At 41.4% G+C, this 22,871-nt stretch overlaps 1 protein-coding gene across 2 annotated transcripts; it reads right to left on the minus strand.

Moving 5' to 3' along the window:
* Positions 1-37: 37 nt before the first annotated feature.
* csnk1da (casein kinase 1, delta a) lies at positions 38-22,413 on the minus strand. 2 transcript variants are annotated; one of them, XM_085453327.1, is made up of 10 exons: positions 21,907-22,413; positions 13,151-13,261; positions 8,245-8,393; positions 7,819-8,047; positions 7,563-7,733; positions 7,322-7,470; positions 6,763-6,931; positions 6,564-6,673; positions 5,694-5,752; positions 2,924-2,986 (listed from the first exon to the last, which is right to left on the minus strand). In XM_085453327.1, the coding sequence occupies exons 1-9, from the start codon at positions 21,980-21,982 to the stop codon at positions 5,705-5,707; spliced, it is 1,212 nt and encodes a 403-aa protein (XP_085309453.1). In that variant the 5' UTR covers positions 21,983-22,413; the 3' UTR covers positions 2,924-2,986; positions 5,694-5,704. The 2 variants fall into 2 exon arrangements, with proteins under 2 accessions (XP_085309452.1, XP_085309453.1); XM_085453326.1 differs by lacking the exon at positions 5,694-5,752 and having other exon boundaries at positions 38-2,986; positions 21,907-22,411.
* Positions 22,414-22,871: the final 458 nt, after the last annotated feature.

The following is a 22,871-nucleotide window of genomic DNA, read 5'->3' on the forward strand; positions in this document are numbered from 1 at the left end:
TAATAAAAATAAAATAAAATAAAACACCACACACACATACAAGTACTTAATTTATTTAAACAATTTTAAAATACACAAATACAGTGGTATTACAAATGAGGAGCAAAAGTTTTGAGGTGGGAGTGAAAAGAAACGATTTCCCATGATCCACAGAAAGATGCATTTTGGGACATGAGCAACCATCTCCACAACGCACAGTTCAAAGCAAAACTGACAAAAGGAGAACTGCGTGAGGCAGACTGCAAAATCTATCCCATGTAAATTGGACTTGCATTTATTATAGCCATCAGTGAAACGAACAAGTTAATGCATCACTTTTTTTCCATTTTCAAGCCCACAGGTGAAGTGTATGAAACAAAAACTGCCTTAGCGGGAATTCTAATGGAGTGAGGCATTCCCATTCCCTCCATACACTGTCGTCATCATCCAAAACCAGGGGCTCATGTGGACCTGGTAGACAAAGTAGGCGCATCCTATACACAACGACGAGTACAAAATACCACGACAACCCCTTTCCCCTTTAACTACAGAAAATCGGCCTACGTTACATTGCAATCAGTGTACCACATCGACAGTTTTCTACTTTAAAATGTGCACGATTCAGATTGAGCCACAGAGAGGAGCCGTGCGTGGCTTTTAGTACCACTGGGACTCGTCCAACCCGCCCCGCCCACCTTTTTTAATTAATACTTGCTTCATTTGTCTCCAAAATCATTCTGTTTAAACCAATCCTGTCCATTTTCTACACAAACTTTCACATTATTTGCCAGACCCTCTGATGTGGGTCAGCACCAGACTGAAACTAATGATCTTTATTTTCTTTATATCAAGCTCCTTCTATGCCAATTACTTTTAAAAGTCATTGCAACATAGGCTGCACAGTACAATTCTAAACTGTGAAGAAAAAACAAACAAATGCAGGATCAAATACTACCAGGAGGTACAAACTGAGGCCATGACATCTGAAGAGTTGTGGCATTTTTTCATTTTATCTTTAACTTGCTATCGGCAGAATGGATCCCAGCTTGAGGAAAGTACATTACCAGAATCTACCTTTTTAAAAGGTAACCTCAGTAATTTAGTCTTTAGCTCACAGAAAGTTGCGGCATTTGCAAAATCAGACTTGAAGATGGTTTAAACGTACAGCTGTTTTTCTCACACGTAAGACACGGCAGCACAGTCGGCTCAGAGACGCCCGCTGTGTTTAGGTGACCGAGTGCATTCTGGAGGCAGCACACACTGGCGGGGAACACACTGGAATATTAGCTGCAATCCAACACCACACGCACGGACTGGAGAGTCGGCAGGTTAAACAGCAGCTAATGTGTGATCTCTACTAGATGAGGGCTGCAGGTGCAATCAGGAAATCAGGTTTGAGGGTCAAAGCGTGTTTTCACAGTTCCACCCTCAGACTTAAACATCGATTTGTTAAAAAACTGTGAAACCCCCATTTAAGGCAAATCAAAGACACCTTACCCAAGCGGCTTGCGCTGCACTGTGCAACCATGATGTAAAATACTTTGCGATGTAACAAACTGGGTATCAGTAAAATCCAAGTCATTAAACTGCCTTGGAGCCTTTCCTCCAATGTAATTAATCCTTTAAGTTTCTGTCTTGCAGTTCTGCTGCGTTAAAATGTTTGAGAGATTCGTTTTTGTGGCTTCTACTAGAGACACGTGGAGACAAGGAGGCTGCATGGAGGTTGAAATCATCCATGAGTGTTTATTAAGGTTTACGAAGAAAGCTGTCAGAGTACGCGTGAAAAACAAAACAAAATCTTTGGAAGTAGATGGACAGATGGTCTAGAGTGAGGTTGAGGAGGCAAAGGAGACAAAAAAGAAAGAAATACCCTCAACATGTTTATCCCACAACCATTTGAAGCTTGTACAACCCTAAGATAACCCTAAGACAGAACCACACAAACACACAAAAACCACATCACTATGCACTGAGTTTAAAAACAATTTCTCATCCGTTCGGTGCGGACACACCAGCCTCCAGACTAGATCATCGTTTCATTCACAGCTTTTCCCACCGCAGCCACAAACCTGAAGACACACTATATGTGCTGTATGGTTTTTTTGGATTTACTACAATGTCCTGGTTGCAACGCACCTGAGGTGGACGCAGACAAAAACAAAAACCCCAAAACATCTACTCATACCATTGGGATCATTGCAAAGAGAACATTAAATCCCCTGTTAATGTAACTGTAGAGCTAAACCTCAAACACCTAAAATACAAAATAAAAGAAAAGTATGCCCACTTGTGGGATTTAAACAGTCATTCAGGACACAAAAATAGAGTTGAGGCACTGCTCTACAACACTGCCACGATGGATCACGTGTCTCTGGTAGTTTTAATAAATCCCACAGGCTAATTTTGACAGCTAACAGACATGTCATTCTCTCTTGTGAAGTCTGGCCAGCTGGTGCAGTACAATTTCTCTTAATGATTAAAAATAAGTAAAAACAAAAAGTTGGGGGAGGAAAAAAAAAAATAGGAAGATGATGCCACAGAGAAGTGAATCCATGGCTTCATCAACAGCAAGGGGGAGGCAGGAGGAGGAGGGGGGGTTCCAAATCTTCCCACGGAGAAGAAGAGATGCTGCGGCTGCTACTTTGCCCAAATTGTTGTTAAGGCAACCAAACCGTACTCCACCTGCCCATCTCTCTGTCACATACACACACTCACACTCATTTCTGGCTGTGCACCTCTTCTGTCGAGTGAACAGGGGAGTAGCCAGATACTTGTGCAATCGTTGGTAAGTCCTCCGTGTAATCTGCAAAGTCCTGTTCATATGTGTAAGTGTGTTGTGTGTAAAGTGTGCGCGTGTGTGTGTGTGTGTGTGTGTGTGCGTGCGTGCGTGCGTGTGTGTGTGGCTGCAGGTGGTACATGTTGAGGCCTCCATGGTGCACAGCTGGATGAGAGGGTTTCACCGAGGGGCTGCAGACTGGAGGCCGCTTGGTGTGACCCGGGACAGAGCCTGAAAGAAAAATAACGTCACAGTTTGAGCAGGAAGCACATCACTGGAAGTTACAGTTACTGCATGGTTACTATGATGCTACAGCCAGCAGCCTAGCTTAGCGCAAACACTGCATACTAGAGTTCTGCTCAAAACCTTGGGCTAGAATGAACACTGAAATAGCCCATTTTATTTCATTTATTTTACCAAATATCCAATATGTTAATACTAATAAGATTCAGTTAATATTAAATGCCCCATCATAGTTTGATGTAGGCAAGGAGCAACCTCAGAGGCTAAAAAAAATAAAGACGGCAAGAAGTGCCCACACGGCAGATCCTCTCCAACAGTGAGCCATAACACTCCTGTGTTAAAAAGGCTAAAGTTACATTTAAAAGTGAAAATGTTTACAGGCTGATACAAACACGTGGACGTGACTGCCTTCATTAACAAAAGGAGGCGCTGTAACACACAGCTAAGCCTCACTTTCACAATATTTTCCAAAAAGTGTACTTTAGTTTCACCGAATTACAACGAAAGATTTGATTCATTACTCGGCACCAATTAGCAGATATCTGTGTCTGTGGATTACAAAAGTCCAGTTTCAGCCCAGCCTGCTAAACAAGCTTGGCTGTATTAGCTGATAACCACTCTCACCCACAGACAAACCTGACTCCAAAAACAAATAAAACAAGATGGCTGCAGCCACAACACAACAGTACAGTCCTGAACTTTGCAGCCCCGAAGCAAACAGGTGACAGCCTGTTGGCTACATCCACCCATGCAGACCATGCTTGCATATTTGCACCCTTGGAAATGAATATGATCGTCACTGCAAAATAGACAAGCACTGATGAAGCTTCTGTGTGCAGAGCTGAATCTAAACTGTGTTTGCACCGTTTCTCTTCCCCACTCATTCTTACATTCTGTGTAGAGGAGACACTGCTCAAGTAAAGATAGCATTTGGGCTTGATTTTAGACTTCAGCGGGAAATCTACATCCCAATTTGCAATGTAGCTGGAAACGCCACTTCCCCCTACACCACAACCTTCACTGTTCAGGTTGCTGCAGGCTACGTCGACCTGACGTGTGATTACATTTCCCAGGAGGTGCGCATCAGCTTCTGGTTCAGAATCAGAATCAGAATACTTTATTAATCCCGAAGGAAATTAGGGTTACAGCAGGCAGCACGCTAATGGCGCATGCGCACTTACAAAGGAACCTTCTGACCAACTTTACACAAACATCACATTGGGGAGACATGTCAGAAAGGTAGGCTGATAGGAAAAAAACAACAAAAATACATAACATGAGGTAAGAGGGGGAGAAAAAAAACTCCACTCAGACTGAGCTCCTAGTGGGAGAACAGTTTGATAACAGAAAAGACACCTCAGCACAAAAAGCACATGACTATCAATACACCATAGAAACACAAGACAAGCAACAGGGGCGGGTAAAGGGTGAGAGAGAGCCGGTGTAGACAGCACATCCGGTCCTGCAGCATGTCTGCGCTGGCCCAGTCGACCGCCATCTTCCCCGGGAGGGGACAAGCATCGAAGGCGTTTGGAAAGGGAGGGGGGATCAGTGTGTGCATATCAGTGTATGTGTGTGTCCATAGTTCAGCTGAGACAGTGTCCTTCGCCCTGCCAGGCTAAGTAAACAGTCTTCCAGCCAACCCAGGTGACCTTGCATGGAATGGGAAGAACAGTCTAAACACAGTCGTTATCAGGGTGTTTTTGTTCGGCTCCAGCCTTGAGACCGCAGCTGGCGCCGATGGGGTCTCCGCATGAAGTGATGGTGGTTTTTACTTTAGTGCGAACAGCTCATATGAATTTCAAAGCTGTTCTAACAGTCCAACACTGGTCTCACAATCTCCCGTTGGAGAGCCGCGAGCTTTCTATGTTATCCAAACTTACGTTCCGTGATGTTGTCATTCTTTTTGCCCAAAGAGCAGATTCTGAGAACTCACGATCGCAGTGCACTTCCCCAAGATTTGATCCAATTTGCGCTCAAAGGTGTTGTTCGAGCTAGCCCCTCCAGATGTAATCCAGTTTTTTCCACTCAGAGGTCTTGTTCTGAGTATTCACGGCAGCCGTGTGTTCTCCAAGATCTTATCCGTGCTGCACTCAATGAGCCCATTTTGAGAAACTCACGCCTCTCCCATCGTTTCAATCCCAGCGGGCAGCCTTGTGGGGGTTTGAACAGCCGGTTCCGCTTCCTTAATTCTTCGATAAGTCAGGGCCAAGCCAGCTCGGATCAGCAAGAACCATGTTATCATGGTTCCGAATAGGTAGATATCTTCAGCACTCAGGCTCACCCGAGCCCAGACTTCTCGTTGAGAAGGGGTGTCAATTGCATTCAGAGACCAGTTGATCAAATCCATAATTCCTCTTTTAGGTTTTAGAGAACAGACTGTGAGAGAGTGTTCCAGGGAAAAGTAATTCAAAAAACACGAGACTAGACAAAGACACAAGAGGCTAAGCAGGGAAGATAAGGGCAGGAGAGAAGAAAAGTGCGACCGCCTTCGCTGAGAGCCAAAAGAGAAGTTACTTCATAAGTTGCGATGCAGCTTTCCCACTGAAGTATAATTCACACTGAAGTTTATGTACTACTTTGGCTGTGTTTCCCTGTGAATATACTCTTGTATATATGCTGAAGAAGCCAGTGCAGCAGGTACAAACTGACCAATCAGGAGCCAGCCAGAAGCATAAATGAGCTGGATGCCTACCTAAGGACAAATCACCGGCCTCCATTGGTTGTCCTTGGAAACACTTCTTTGTTTTTGTTCTGAATAAACAAAAGTTTCATGTAACTTTCCTATTTTCACAGACTTTGTGTTCTATATTTGAATTTTCTCTTCATCATACTGCCACAACATTAAACGAATGCTCCATAAAGCTATAGAAACAAGTTAATTATGGTTCATTTTATTCATGGATAAATGTAACTAGTATGAAACTGACATGCAATGTCTTATCCCGTGTCTGTGTGTGGGATAATACACAGAAATGTTTCACTTTTTAAACACTCGATTAAGAAAAAAGAAACAAAAACGTCAAAGTGACTGGAGGAGACCGATTCTTTTCATTTGTTCAGCAGTTCTCCACTTTGCCCTCTGGGGGGCGCGGAGGTCCACGCAAAGAAGAGAACAAAGGACTTAATGAAGCCTTTAAACAATGACCTCCTTTGCTCCATGAGTGCTTTTACGCTTATTTTACAAACTGGGAAGGACTGTGTCAGTGGAAATGAATCAGTACAGATACTGTTCAGTTTGAACAGAGGGAAAAGGAGAACATGTATGCATGTGGTGTCTGCACAAACACTATGTTCTCTTATGCTAGACGCTTCCTGTTTTCAGGATTTGTTGGGCAACTGAGCACAAATGATTCAAGTTCTTCTTATTAACTGACACGCAATCATAAAGTCCTCCCAGTAAACCGATTGTTTCTAACGACAATGTTTTATGGTCTGCCAACCTGCACAGCGTGTACCCTGCTACTCAGTCACTTGAGATATGCCACAGCCTAAAGAAATGTGGCTGCAAACAGCTGTCTGCTGTGGATTTTCAACATGATATTTGTAACGCAGTTCGTGTTACCTGTGAGGACATGCGGGATGTTTCCTGGCGTCCTGTCAGGTCTGACGAGGAAATGTTGACAGGGGCTCCCCGATGAAGGCGCATGCTCACCTTCCTCTCCTTCTCCATACCTGAAAGACAAAGAAAAGGTACAAGGGTAGGCTAAATATTTCAGCAACTGTTTAAAGAGAAGGAAAAACAAAACATATTTTTTGCTCACCTGTGTGTGAGGCGGGGTTGAGCGGGGAGGGGGCTGCAACTTCCTGAGGGGCTCTGGCTCTTCCTGAGGCCGAGGCCATACCTCTGGCCCCGGGGTTCCTGCTGTGCCTCATTCTCTCATCCCGTTCCCGACGCTCCCGCTCTGCATCCTCCACGGCCCTATTAGCACCCTGACACACAAGACAGCTGAGGTTATTAACCTTTAAGACAGCTGCACACTTAAAAAAAATAAACAAAATAACAAACATGCTGCATGAAAATGCATCTAGGCAGAATACACAAGGCCATTTAACAGTGGAAGGTCAACTTAACATTATGTTACACAACATGTTTATAGCTGCGTTTATGTCACTGAGAATGCTGATGTTCCAGTTGTAAACAGAAAGTACACATCACCCAGTTCTTCTCAAGTTTGACTCATATTCTGCTTGCCAATGAAATTCCTAAGAAACACTGTTTGTTTTTGGCACAACCTTCTAACGAAAGCACTTATATAATTAAAGTAAGACAGTAGTGAAAAGCACAAAGAAAGTCTTCTTAGATGTGAAGCTATAACTTACAAATTTCAGCATGTTCCAGTCAAAGACGTAGTCGTAGGAGAATCCCTGCCTGTGGAAGAGGTTCCTGAAGAGCTGGCGCAAGTATGAGTAGTCGGGCTTATCGTCGAACCGCAGAGACCGGCAGAAGTTCAGGTAGGTGGCAAACTCGGCTTTGGGGACAAAGAGGTGTTTAAAACATTAGTGTTGGCTAACACTGATGTGGTGCCTTTATTCATAGGTACATAAGAGCACTAGAACCTACACGGGTAGCCTTTGCAGAGGACCTCAATGGGTGTCGACATTTTTTTCTCGCTGATGCGTTCATACTTCTGCCTCTTAGTGGCAGCTTTAAGGCCTTGCCAAGGCAGAGACCCCAGGTTGAAGTACATAAGGACGTATCCCAGTGACTCCAAGTCATCCCGCCTGGACTGCTCTGTAAATGCAGAGAGAGGGCCAGGTCAGTCGGGATCTGGACGAATCAGAGTTATTAATCATCAGTTTGTGGAGGTCGGTCTTACCGATGCCCAGATGTGTGTTAATGGAGGCGTAGCGGGCGGTGCCTGTCAGGTTCTTGTTCTCGCGGTAGGGGATGTGTTGGTGCGTGCGTGCGTCACGATATTTCTTGGCCAGGCCAAAGTCGATGATGTAGACGAGATTTCCCTTCTTGCCCAGGCCCATCAGGAAGTTGTCTGGCTTTACGTCTCTGTGGATGAAGTTCTTGGAGTGGATGTACTCAATTCGGCTGATCTGGAAGGAAAAACGGTGGTTAAAAATGAACACAAGGGGTCATTCCAGGAGCTTAACCAAAGTAGATATTTGAAATCAGTGAAGAGATTAAACCGTCCTGCACTACTGTACATACAATTTGTGATGCATCTTTAACATCAAGTGTAGGACCAGCATTCCTCATTTTATTCCTTTTCTTTTTCCTTTTGGGAACTCACCATCTGGTCAGCCAGCAGCAGGACTGTCTTGAGGCTGAACTTGCGAGAGCAAAAGTTGAACAAGTCTTCCAGACTGGGACCCAGCAGCTCCATCACCATCACATTGTAGTCACCCTCAGCGCCACACCATTTTATCGTTGGAATACCCACTGCAAGAAATGTAGGGAACACAAGGGTCACATTTATAGTTTGGTTTGGTGCCATTTTGTTCATGTTGGCACTTCAGTGAGAACCACAAGCTGACACTAAACTGTAATAACTTGATGAAACTGCAGCCACTATTAAGGCTGGAATGTGCAAGTCCTCAAATCAGAATCCTAAAAGTCAAATATAGGACTTTACAGGCCTGTATAAGGAAGCCAAAGGTCAAGCGTGTTTAGTACTGACAGCTGTGACTCCTCCACAATCACGTCTTCTGTTAAAGCAACCCAACAGCAAGTCTCATGGTTGCACACATATTAACACATTATGCTCATAATTACATGTTTGTCAATATGCTATATGGGGCAGTGATCAGAAAAAACCAGAATAACAAACCTTTGGTAAACTCAAACTAAAATTGTCGTTTTTGGTTTCAAAAACTGTCTGCCATAATGTGTCAATCTGTGATGCAAGCATGTGGTTTGATGTTGGGTTGTTTGCAGAGGGGGACCATGGGTAAACCATTTTTGATTAATTGGCATTCACATAGAAAGTTTGTAATTTCAATCCCATTTTTGTGTTAAGGGATTAAAATTACAAACTTTCTCCTGAACAAAGTAGATTTCCCTCCTTGTGTGTATGCATAACAGTATTTCTACTCCGTTTTTATTTTTGGTGTTTTAAACATGTGCACTGGTGAACACGTTTCAGGGTTAAATCTGCAGAAGTCTACAGACGTATGTGAGTCTGATCAACCATCACTGCTGATGGCAGTGTTTAGCAATGATGTCAGGTCTTCACACTATGAACGTGTGCAATGTCATTTCCCTTTTCTGTGGATCGTATTACAGACAAGCTTGTGTGTTTTGAGGTTTTTGAGCAAACACAATTAGTGCAGCGCACATACACACTTTTCTGATTTCTGTCATGAAGGGGTTTTTCCAAGTAAGCAAGTCACACTGTGTATATGTAAACAGGAAATGCATAACACATTTACTCTGCATGCATTATTTAGAAAGAAAAAAAAAAACAACTTCCTGAAACAAACTTATACAACTCCAAATAATAAAAATGGCTCGACTCCTGCCCTCATACACAGAGGCCAGCTGGTTTCGTAGGAGCCGGTGACCCTGCCAAGGCAAATAGACCATCTGGCATTTCCTTCTACAGGCAAGCGGCAACAAAATGCTGGTGCTCAGCAACACACACACAGCATAAGCTATTTATATACATACAAACACAAATACATCTCACAGTCTGAGTCGGCTACTGTGCCCTAATAAATCTAACTATGCTGGAACTAAAATACAAATGCATGTGGGGACATAGCTGTGCATACAGACAAACTGCTGACTTCTAAAGTTTACTGTTTTAAAGGCAGACGCCAGTAGTATAGACGACATGAATCAATAAGTCACAAAAGAAAAATACATTTCAAAATGTACATTTCATGCCACACAGTAATAGTGTAGTAATATACAGTATGAGGTACAGAAATACAAACATGCAAACAAGTCTACCCCAGGTATGATGTTGCAGACACTACTGAGCTGGCAGAACAATTAAACTTTACCCATGCTTACTGACTCAAAGCAGCAAGTCCTTTCTTGCTTCTTTCACGTTGGAAGTGTGTGATCATGTTTCAGAGTCAGATGTTCTTTTCCTTTGCTCTTGGTACCTTTGCAGTGGCACAAGGGGTTCTTTAAGCTATGCTAGTAGTCGGACTATCAGCCAGTTAGCTAGACTGAATGATCACTTTGGTTTAAACTTAAAAAAAGAAAAAAAAAAAGAAAAAAATCAACAGGAACCATTCACGGTGTCTATCGACATTAAACAGTAAATATTTTTCCCCAAACAGAAATTTCTCCTAAATACAAACTATATGCAAATCATTTTTCTTTTGGTTTCTTCAACACCAACAGGAGATAAGTACAGCTTTATGTTTTTATCGTGCCACGATACTGTGCAAATTTGAATATTTTTTAGTATCAGTGGTGCATAAAAGACCGGGTGCTAAAAGACTGTGCTGCGGACCTGGCGGACGTCTTCACCTCTATATATAACACCTCGTTGTCCTGTTCACTGGTACCATCCTGTTTCAAAGCAGCAACCATCGTTCCCATCCCAAAACAGTCAAATGTCACATGTCTGAACGATTTCAGACCTGTGGCACTCACCCCCATTCCCGCCAAATGCCTGGAGAGACTGGTCATTAAACACATCAGAGCTGCTTTTCCACCATCCCTGGACTCGCACCAGTTTGCATACAGGGAGAACCGGTCAACCGAGGATGCGATCGCCACAGTGCTGCACACATTACTGAAGCACTTGGAACACAGGAACACCTATGCACGGCTCCTCTTTGTAGACTACAGCTCGGCTTTTAATACCATCCGGCCATACAAACTCCGTCCCAAACTCCACCAACTGGGACTTAACTCCTCTCTGTGCAACTGGATTGTGGACTTCCTCACTAACCGTAGACAGAGTGTCAGAGTGGGTAAGAACACCTCTTCCACCCTTGTGGTCAACACCGGTGCCCCTCAGGGTTGTGTTCTGAGCCCTCTGCTATACACTCTCTTCACCCATGACTGTATTTCCTCCTGCGCATCCAATCTCATTGTTAAGTTTGCAGATGACACTACAGTGCTCGGACTTATATCCAACAATGATGAGACAAACTATAGGACAGAGGTGCAACAACTAGAGTCATGGTGCCACGACAATAACTTGGTCTTAAACACCAAAAAGACCAAGGAGATCATTGTAGATTTCCGGAAGAGGGGTCATAACAACCATCTGCCTCTCTTCATTGGCAGTGAGGCGGTGGAGAGGGTGAGCAGTTTTAAATTCTTGGGGGTAACTGTGACCGAGGACCTGTCCTGGGGCAACCATATCACCTCAGTTGCACGGAAGGCCCAACAGCGCCTCTACTACCTGAGGAGACTGCGGAGCGCACACGTTCCCAGATCTCTGATGTTGAACTTCTACAACTGTGCCATCAGCAGCGTTCTGACGTATGGATTTCTAGTGTGGTTCCCCAGCTGCACCAAGGCCGATCAGCAAGCACTCCAGCGGGTGGTGAAAGAAGCTGGCAGAATTATTGGAACAAGTCTGCCAGAGATCAGTAATATCTTCCCCACTCGCTGTCTGAGGAGGGTGCACAGTATCCTGCGGGACCAACATCACCCTGCACGCCACCTTTTCCATCTGCTGCCCTCAGGGAGAAGGTACAGGTCTATACAGGCCAGAACATCCAGACTGGCCAACAGCCTGTATCCACAGGCTGTGAGGCTCCTGAACTCTCTGCCCCCCTCTCACGGACAATAACCATATCCAACTTCTTAATAGCAATGAACTGGTCTGCATTGGTGCATCATATCTTTATTCTCTTCCCCCTCCTGCCCCCCCCCCCCCTCTTTCTTAAATAGATAACTATCATATCTGATATCATATCTCACAGTACAATAATATTGAATGGGTTGCATTGTTGTATTTTGTCATGTTTCTCAGGTCTTTGTCTGAATTTCTACGAACATTATTGCTAAGGATTGTCTTATTGCATTGGAGTCACACTGGGTTAAATATGTACACTTGGGTTTTAAGGGGTATTTATTATTTTCTTCTTTTTTTGGGTTGTATGGAAGCCCCAAACGCAATTTCATTGTTCTTGACAATGACAATAAATAAATACTACTAAGATTTTGAGGATGGCCCGCTTCCATGAAAATGTAGTTGTAACCTGTTACCTAATATGATAGAAAAAAGGTGTTACTTGTGTTTTTCCAACAGTCTCCACATCAGTCCTCGATTTATGAAGCTTGAACTGTAAAGAGCTTTTCAGCTTTACTGAAGTAAATAACTCTTTCTCTTGCATGGCTCAACACTCGTGTATTTATCTTTTATGTGATTTAAACTCAACGTTAGTGTGCACATGTGTGTGCGTGTACATGTCTATACATAGGAATAGTAGTGGTAGAATAGTTATGTTAAGCTATATAGTTTATGTCTTGCATATTTCCACAACCATATCCATAATCACATACTGTGTATGCTACTGTTGTATTTAGTGTATTATATTACTTATTTTTTATTTGTATTTTCCTTCTGATATCTGTTCCTGAGCTGAGGTAATGCAAAAATGTCCCCGTTGTGGGATCAATTATCTTATCCTAATCTCTACTTCTTGTTTAAAGTCAAAGTGGTGAAACAACAGCTATGACAGATGAGTTGAAACTGTATGACCTGTACGCAAAAATTACAGGAAAAACTGACGATCCAACAAGTGATTTGACAACAAGGTACAGGAGGAGATACTAGCAGCTGATGATGTGACAGCCAATGGTAAACAAATGACTCAGAGTATCGCTGGAGCACTCGGTAACTGTACTCCATAATGTCAGATAGCCCAAACAGTTCATGGACAATTACAATGCTAATGTTATGCTTACAAAAAACTGGTGTCAGAAGTGATTAATAGAGGGAATGGAGGAAAAAGGAAGGGAAAAATCATTTGGTGTGTGCTTTAAGCACCCAGCTATTGGGTGGTGTTCAGTTCAGGAGGGTCACTTTAATAACAGAAAAAAATGAATGAACAAACATCCTTTACCAATGTCTACCAGACAGCCAGTACGGAGCATTTTCTTTGTGGTTTATAATGACAAAAGTGTAAACCAGCCTCCATCCAAGTACTTTAAAATGATGAGGAACTTATAAAAGCTGCATGGATGCATGTGTGTAAAGTGAGTGTCATAGTGTACAGTACCTCCACCCTGCATCATCTTGTAGATTTTGCTCTCTATGTGGAGCTGTGGGTGTTTGGTCTTGACACATTCCAATTTGATGGCGACCTCCTCTCCAACAGAGATATCAGTACCTGGGCAAAACAGCAGAGGGGTTAGCTGCATGAAGATGCATTACACATTCAGTCAGAACCTATATTTAATTAATAAAACCCAACAGTATCTAATCAACAATATGAACAATGGGCACTGCGTCAGGGGTTAACACAATCAAGGGAGTATTATTGTCATGTCAAAGTCCAACACAACTCTGTCATGGTTATACAATTTAATGATGAAGATAAAAAATGTCGTTTTTATTATAATCTTATTGTCCTTCATTTATGTCGCTTTTCCAATATGGACCTGGGCAATGGGGCAGTAGGAGTTACAACAATACAACACATTATATAGCAAGAAACAAATACAAATGATATTCAGTACAGACAAGTGGATACAAACACGTGAATCGTACAAAATAACCGATTATTACAACAGCAACCTTAAAACCCTGTATGGTGTACCGTCTGTGGTTTTTACACATGCAGATAAAGAGGAACTAGCGACAATTTATAGCTAAAAAACAACTGATGGGGAAATCTTTAGATAAACAGAGATTGCAACATTGAAGCAGCACACAGAATGATGTAGGACAGGACAGCTAGCAATAACATGAAAAGCACAATGACAGACAGAATCCAACTTCCTTAGGTCTGGCCTGCTGCAATTTTCAGCTTTACTGACAGTGAAGAAATGACAGGAAAGTGGAGGGAGAGAGAGAAAGGGGAAGGGCCTGCTCAAACCGGCGCCCAGGCCTGGTGCATTTACAAAGAGCAGATCGCCATAATCCAATAAAGGTTAAAAAAACAAAACCTTTAGAGATCAAGTTTCCTCACTTGGACAGAGAAACAAGATTTAGTCTTAAATAATGCCTTTCAGTGTGAGTTTTAAATGACACATACTGATCTGATGATACGCAAATACTGCATATCATTTGCATAAAAATAGGAGCAATTGATTTTTCATATATATATATATATATATATATATATATATATATATATATATATATATATATAGAAAGTTGGACTGTTCTAGCAGACAAGTAATTTAGAAACCAAGTTACAGCATCAGCAGATAAACCAATATTGCATCATCAGCTGTGCCATAAGCCTCTGAAAATCAAGAAAACAAGTAACAGTCCATTAGATCAATGTGATTCACTACTTTAAAAGCAGCAGTTAATGTGCTGCGTTGTCATTTAAAGGTTTGCTTTATCAACATGTCACAGAAAAAACATAAACCAGCACTTGGCTGGTGGATGAAGTTAGGAAGCCCTGCTTGGGTACACAAGGAAATATCAGTGGTTATTAACACAGCAAAGCCAGCCAAGTGTAAGATACACCAGCCAATTTTGTGTACTGGATGTACTTGTACCGTGCTCTTCTTTCATACATCTACGCTCTTATTCCTCACAACTATCCTTACATTTAGATACGGTTTCACACAATCAAGCATTTTGGGAAATGGCTCTCAAACTGACAAACTCATTTCTTCCCAATCACAGCCATAGAAGCCAGTTCCCTCCACATGAAAACAGCAACTGGACACCAGGTTATGTAATGCCATTACACACACTCTCACGCATACAGGATCTCACACAAGGAACTGTTCAATCATGTAGGCCAACCAATGGTGTATCAGACAACTCTAAATGATGTCATTCGGCTGGAACGAGTAGCAATCATGGGTGGGGCTTCCAACTTGCACCATAACTGTTTAATCAAAGTTTTTAATACAAGAACAACACTAACAGGGTGAAGAGGACTTCATATTTATTTTGGGTTTTTTAAAGCTGCATGAGTATGCATGATGCACCTGCTGCTCCTCATCTACGCAGTTAAATTTGACTTTGATCTACTCCAAGCTAGCAATCCAAACCCACTGTCAAATCATTCGAGACAGTTACTTTAAAGTTTATCCAAATCACTTGGTCATCTGCACTCAGAAATATTTTTCTCTCTTAGCATACATTTTCTTATATATCCTATAAAACTAGAAGCAGAATCAATGTCACTTTTTCTCACCAAGCAGAGAAAATCTTATTATGATTTCTTTCAGATAACAGCATATTCTCCCTGCTCCATTAAAACTGCCACCTGCATTTGGCTCCTCCCATTTTTTCATGGCCGATTCTTTTTAAATGTAAGTTCTCAGAACTGTTTCTCATGTACACACAATCCATTGTATCAGTATTTTAGTGTAACAGATACTGACTTCTGTTCACAGTAAACAATAATGCATTGTGATAATGCATTAACATCATACACTTTTCAGGTACATATCCCACTGTGGACTGAAATGCTGTAACTTGCTGTATGTGATTTAATTGACTGTGTGCACATTAGCATATGCTACTTCCGGTGCAAAAACTCCTGTGGGGAGCTTTGTTGCCGGTGTCATATTCGCGCCCAGTTTACGGTCCAAAACAAGTTAAGCAAATGAATGAATCAAGCGGCGATTTACATTTCTATAGATGTCTTGGGCATTTACTCAATATATCTGTAAATGATGTTCATCGACTTGTCGATATTTTTTCCCCGCGCCTCAGAGCAAAAGAGAAAAGGGATTCAAATGTTATATTTCTCAGCTGTCCCTCGTTTACAGCGGGTGTTACGTTCTAAAAATAACCAGCGATAGGTGAAATCAAGTAGCCAATTTTATTTTTTGACGGTGCAAAACGTTTCGTGGACATACAGTACTGCACTTCAGAGTCACACTGCTAGCGATCGATGCAGCGATTCTGTACTGTACAGGAGAGAAGTCACGGAGGAGATCGTCTGCAGCGATCAGGACACAGGACACAATGTGACGTAAAAAATAAGCATGCAAGCTTGCACTAAAAAAAAAAAATTCTGCGAAACAGCGAGGTGAAAGGTGAACCGCGTTATTAGCGAGGGACCGCTGTAAATTTTAAGGTAAGTCACAACATACTCTTCGTAAATACTAATGTATAGAAACCGTTACCAGCAGTCATTAATTTTTTGTGTGGCTTTTTTCACAGTTTATTAACATGCTGTGTAGGTGTGTACTTGACTAGCTGATCTCGACATAACGGGGGAAACATCTGGTTTGACTATTCTTCACCTGTAGTTTGAATGCTGAACATTTGCCTGTTTAAATCATGAGACCAGTCACTATACAGAGATGTGCTTCTGAATGTGGACGATGTGTCTTCTGCTGCAGTGATGCAGTTCTGCTTGTGTTGAGTGATGTAAACAACTGATCGATCTAAACTCTTTAAACGTCAAAATTGATCATTAGATTTTTTATGACACAACAGTGGTGAGTGTTCCCACCTTCTGCTCTTTGTAACTTAACGCGATCTTTCCGTTTTCGAGTTTTGGATCCTTCAAACCAGGAAGTTAGCATGTTCTCGTGCACAGGGTCAATTGCATGTAATGTAATATACAAATATATAACATGTATATGCATGCAAATATGTGGATCCCAGGCAGAATACATGAGATCTATCTGGCACAGAGAACCCACAACAATCTAAATAAACATTTCTTTATGGATTTCCCTGCAGAATTAATGTTCTCCTATTTGAAATGCCAAAGTAGTTCCTGAACATGCAGTAATCTATTATTCATTGGTGGATTGATATAATTTTATAGAAATCCAGTTGCATAGTTATGCAAAATATGTTTCGTTTTTAAAAACACACCCTTAGCGTTTCTACCCTATTAAAGCTTTCAGTACAACACAAAGACACTTAACTCGAAATAAGTGTTTAATCCAGTATGTGCTCAGCCAATCGATTGATAAATCAATCCGCAGTCACAACGAAAAGGCTTCAAAGCCTCTTTATGGGGAGAACTAGCGTGTGTTTGACTGTGGTGTCTGCTCTCTTGCATCATAGGAATGTGATTTGCCTGGACACATTTCCTAGAGAATGTAGTCCCCCACCTCCACCCACCAACAACCCCCTTCTCTCAACCACATGGTTTTAAATGCGAGGCTGGGGGCATAGATGTGTTTGTCAGTGGAACACCCCCCCCCCCCAAACAAAAAAACAAAACAAAAACACAGTGTGTATGTACATGGTGTGTGTTTCTATCAAGTGCAGTCCTGCTTGTGAAACGTGTTCTGACATGTCTCTCCACACTGGCTCACAAACAAACACAGGCAGGCTACTGAGACTCTAAATATGCAAATATTTGACGAGATTTGCATAGAGACCAGCGCACAAAACTGTGCTGTAATGACTATATAGGAATAAAAACAAAACTCAGCATTAACACACTTTATAGAATCAAAGTTGTTTTTTGCCATAAGCATAATAGAAATATAGAAATATATTACAAACTACCATGATCGAGGCAAACAGGCAGAGAGTAAATCAGAGAAACTGACAGCACAGGTAACACGATCCAAGTAAAACCAGTCAGACCAGCAATCCCCAATAATGCTGAAGCAGGTCTAAGCTGGCATTTCACACAGAAGATGACCAAGACTGCAGTGGTTCAAGTCTTCAGTGCGAGGACTCCATTGAACTAAGGCTTAATTTAGGCTGCATTAACATATTCTACGCTCAGTTAAGAAAAAAAAAAAAAAGACTCAAGATTGCTCAATACCAAAGTTTCTGGGCTGGATGAGACAGCGTCATTATAGCTACTGTTGACACCATAACACGGCAGATGGGAAGCAACGGAACGCGTCATCAGTTTGAAGACTGACTCACCGCCAGCATTAGTTCTGAGCACATCTTAGGTTCTTTGTTATTATGGCAGCCTTATAGCAACCTCACTGTTATTTTTCCTTGTGTAAGCAGACCCATCCCTTTTGGTATACTCTACTGGAAGCTTTTCAAAAATCAAAAGCTGGGAAAATGTTAGACAAGTCTCAGGTAGCTAAGTAACAGGCTGAGGTAGAGTTTGGAGCTCTGAACACTTTGAAAAACAGGTTTTATTCTTACTGATAGTGATCAATAATGCAGTGTAAAAGAAATACATCAATGGTTAAATTTACGTCAATACAACGCATCATCACAGCATATCAATATGGGTAATTTTGTGACATTTTCCCCACAAACTCACTCAAGTTTTTTCATTTCAACTTTGCACTGATTACGTATGAGAGTGTTCAGTGCCTCTGGGTGAAGGGGTGTGGTAATCGCCCTAAAATTATAAAATATTAGTCATAAATACAGAGTACAATGATACGGAATAGGGATGTCACAGAACCAATACTTATATGCAGTGTATGTACTGAAGCAGCAACTCTTCCAGATCTGAAGGGTATTCAGGTCATTCAAGTTACCACGATAGCGTTTAATACGAACAGGCAGAGCTAGCTATGAAGGTACTTTGCATTTACTTTGCATTTGTAAGGTGGATTCTTATATTAAAAATGCCACTAATAAGTCAAGTTTATTTACAAGCAGTCATTGTGAAACAAAAGCTCAGGCTCCACGCTGCTGTCAGAGAGGAAATGTATAAAATTGTTTATTTTTGGCAAATTTAGACCTACACCAAGGCCCCAAAACAACAGCATTATTTTAAAACCTCAAATTTGTAGACTACTCTAGTAAATTCAAATCATAAAAATATTTTGCTGAAAGTAAGTATAAATACATTCACTTTAAATAACTCTACAGAAAGTCAATAAGTCGTATTTCTAAATTGTTGATTAAAATAATTGTACAACAGAAAGACATAAAAGAACTTTGCCTAAGTTAGAATCTGTAATTGGCCACAGAACTCCAATGAAAGACCAACATTTCTGTCCATCTCCCAAGTTTCAACTTTAGATATTGGCAGTACTTGAATGCTCCTTTTCAGGCGATACCAAACAAGTATTGACGTCTGGTGCTGTGATGAGGGGAAAACCTTTACAGTTCAAGGAGTTTGGACAATGATAAAGACCACATCCGGATTTTTGAACCGTGTTTCAACATGCACATCACCCAACAGATAACACAGCAAGAGATTCAAATGGAAGATCTTTGGAAATACAAGATGACTCAGACCTTGACTAAGCGCTTGTGTGCTCTGTGCATAACTGGCATTTTGTCGTGACAGCCTCTCAAAAGTGGAAAAGCTATTCTACCACTTGTACCAGAATATTTGACAATCCACATTTGCGTCCAGTCACAGCACACAGAGTACAAGGCTTCACTCCAAGAGCTGACCTCAATCCTGCTAACAACAACCGATCTCTCGCACAATCCACTGCTCAGCCAAGCTGCTCACACATTGTCAGCATTATTAACGCGCTGTTTTCACACACTGTGTGGGAGCCTTAATGTGGGAATGACTGTGAAATCCAGTTGCCTAAACTGTCAAAGTTTCATTTTCTCAAGACTTTTAAGAATTTGTTTACTTCCTGGAGATTTTACTTCTCCAAATGTGTTTGACTTGTTCAATTCTATTATTCACTTAAAGTGCAAATTTGTGCTGTAAGACTTGGAAAAACACCTCTGCACAATGCGTGACTCTCTGTTCTGGCTGATTAACAATGTTACATCACATTATCCACCAGCCAATTGGAGGAGAAAAGAGGAAGGGAGGGAGAGACAAAACCACAAAGTGATTATGCAAGCAGCTGGCAGAGCTCACTATCAGTCGAAACAACGCATCACGTGGAAAGCAAACTGGATACAGTTGATGCATTAACTTCCACTTTGCTCTGTTTAAAACGTTGCGTTTTAAAAATAAATGCATTTATGAATCTGAATCTAAGCACGTTGTTAAACCTGCAGTCCACCCTGCATAATTTCTGATTTCACAGATTAAAAAGTCATCTGCTATACTGCAGAGGGCAACATGATTAAATCATGTACCGTAACAGCCGTCAGACACCAAATCTTATTCGTTTTTTCCACAAAGAAAAATGTCAAAAACCAACAAGTCTGGGTAAAACGCTATATAAACTATGTACACAGGTTTGTCCCTACAGGAAACTAGGCTTGTTAACCAATAATCAAACACATACTTTATCCTTTCAAGTAAAATTTAAATATGAATAAACTATTAAGTCAGCTGCAGCTTAACTGCTCTAGACTGAGACCTTAACACACTACATGGGTTGGAAAAACCCAACACTAATTCAAGAAGGGACAATAAATGCTACTGGTGTAACTCTACATGTTGTGCTGTTTAGCATTTTATCATTTACTCAAAAAAAAAAAAAAAAGAAAAAGAAAAAAATGTTACAAATTAGCCTAAAAATTTAACAGAGACTGTATTTATTACAACTGGACTGATCGTGTTGACTTTCATGTCATAGAATCACAGGAAAACCACAATTCCAACTTAGACAGCAAATTCAAAATGCTTAGTGATTAAATTAAACTGATGATGAAACATTTAACCAATCATATGTACCTATCTCACTGTTTCCTGAGTAAGCGGAAACATTGCACTTAATACTGTGTAACATATACTCAATTGTTACCAAGTCCCAGCAGTCAGAGCTGACCATTTTCTCTCCTGGTTGATTAGAGCGCCGTCAGTCACAGAATAGTCAGTCCACCACCAGAGAAAAACTCAAATGAATAACCTCTACATTTGTTTAGATGACTAGGTTTTAAGCTCAAAAATGTGATCAGCTGTTCTCCACTGCTGATGCCAAAAACCTCCAACATGGCCACAAGAGAACACATTACAGCAGCTGATGAAGCCCTGTTAGAGAATGTTTTTTGCATATTTATATTCATAGCTCAGTTGGAGAGCTCAAAGAAGATACACTTCCCTCTGCCACTATCGACTTCCCCCATCACACAATAAATTATATCATTGCTAGCAGCCAGTATTAGCCCACACAGCCTGTGCAGTAAATAATATTCAACATCTACTGTTCACCTATGCCAGAGGAAGGACATCCAGTTCATTATAGTAAGGACTGATCCACCAGTAGTCCAAAAGTGTAGATGAAAAACTATATGAACGTGTACCTTAAACCAAACAACCAGTACTATACTCAAAGTTACCCTCGCCTGTCTCAGCAGGCCATAGAGCCTCCTTTGATCAAATGTAGTCCCAAATATACCATCCTCACAGATTGAATAACTAGGTTATCATTTTAATAAATAAAGATGTCTTCAAAAGTATCTTTAGGATATAAAGGACCATATCCTCCTCACTTCTCAAGAACACTAAGGTAGTCTTTTTAGTGCATTTATGAACAAGAGGAGGAAATTAAACCGGTCTGTTGTGTTTAAAGAAGGATGTTCAGCTTAAGTAAATAAACGCTGGATATCGGTTACCAAAAAAGCTTAAATGAAAGCCTGTGGCCTGATCTGCTATTTTGTTCGAGACTATCACTGCTGCTGCTTCCAGGGGAGCAAAGACTGGAAACCTATACATTAGCTATCTATAGGCAGTGGACATTTAGTTACACAAGAGCCGTCAGTGTCAATTCTTATCGTTAGGACGATTAATTTGGACAATAATTGAATCTTGTAACAGAGAAAATGCTCTCGAAGTCAAACACAATGAAGAATGATATCGTTTATTATCAAATGTTTTATGGCAGCGAATGTCACTGCTAGCTCCTTTGCTACACAGACTGATAGCTTAGTAGCTAACGTTACTGGGACTAAACACAGAACAGCTGATTGATTGTGAGCTCGAATAGGAAACCCGGAGAAGATGACTTATTGTTAGAGACGTCTATATTATAACGAGACTAACAACGGTAAACAATACAAAAATGTTGTCCGCCAATAACTTACCTAGGTAGATGTCTCCAAAAGAGCCACTTCCAATTTTCCTCCCCAGTCTGTATCGGTTACCCACTCTCAACTCCATGGTAAGCAAGCTTCAGTCGGCTAGCAAGCACGCTCGCTAGCTCGGAAACAGCCAAAAACGTCCTGGTTTAGAGCTCAGCCTTATTTAAAAGCACCACAGCCAAAAGCATCCAACGCAAACGAGCTATTCAGGCGAAGGACTGACTCTTCTCTATGCTGTCGCCGGATGAGGTCGATACTCACAATCTTTCGCCTCTTGTTTTAAAGTATTCCTAACTTCATAATGTGACAATATGAGGTTCACTGGAAAGGTTAATCGTTGTACTTTCTGCTCCTGGTGTTTTCTGTGCCGATACACTTTAATTCTCCACGGATGAAGGCGGATTTTGAGCAGGTTACTTTTACGATTCTGCTCTGATCCTCTTCGTCTGGCTGCCTTGTCTGCTCTCTGTGAGGACCCTGTTCAGCACTTCTCTGAATGTGTCTGACATCACTTCCCTGCAGGGTGAAGTGGGGGAGGACGCTAATCAGAGAGCCTATTGCAGTAGAGTTCCCAACAGATACCACTAACGATAACGGACCCAACCACATCTCCAGCCTTGGTAGTTTCTTCACTTTGAACTGTTACAAGAGCTAAATTTAAAAACGTTTGCTTTTAAATAACCGGGAAATACAGTGTAATGAAAAATAAATGAAAATCATTCACACGGGACAAGAGTGTGAGGTTTCGCCTGATCCGTAGCCGCCATTTTTACCTTCTCCGGGGCTCTGTGTTGTTGCACCTGTATTTTCCGTTAGAGACTAATCTTTACAAAGCGAAAGAGTCTGGTCGTGCACATAAACAAAAGATGTACTCTTTTGTCCAGCTGGCCACTGTCCACCTTCTCATAAACAAATTAAACAAATACAGTCTTTTGCTGTATGACATGGTAAAAAAAAAAAAAAGAAGT

The sequence above is a fragment of the Copadichromis virginalis genome, linkage group LG4 (assembly GCF_057382275.1).
Source record: "Copadichromis virginalis isolate Kocher_CV1m ecotype Utaka linkage group LG4, C_Virginalis_male_GT1.1, whole genome shotgun sequence".
NCBI lineage: Eukaryota > Metazoa > Chordata > Actinopteri > Cichliformes > Cichlidae > Copadichromis > Copadichromis virginalis.

Excerpts from the sequence above, each read along its gene's own strand:
- csnk1da (XM_085453326.1), bottom strand. The coding sequence starts at position 21,982 with ATGGAGTTGAGAGTGGGTAACCGATACAGACTGGGGAGGAAAATTGGA. Across the intron at positions 7,471-7,562 it reads CCTCTGCAAAGGCTACCCGT|CCGAGTTTGCCACCTACCTG; the intron begins GTAGGTTCTAGT and ends TTGTCCCCAAAG. Across the intron at positions 6,932-7,321 it reads ACTGGAACATGCTGAAATTT|GGTGCTAATAGGGCCGTGGA; the intron begins GTAAGTTATAGC and ends CTTGTGTGTCAG.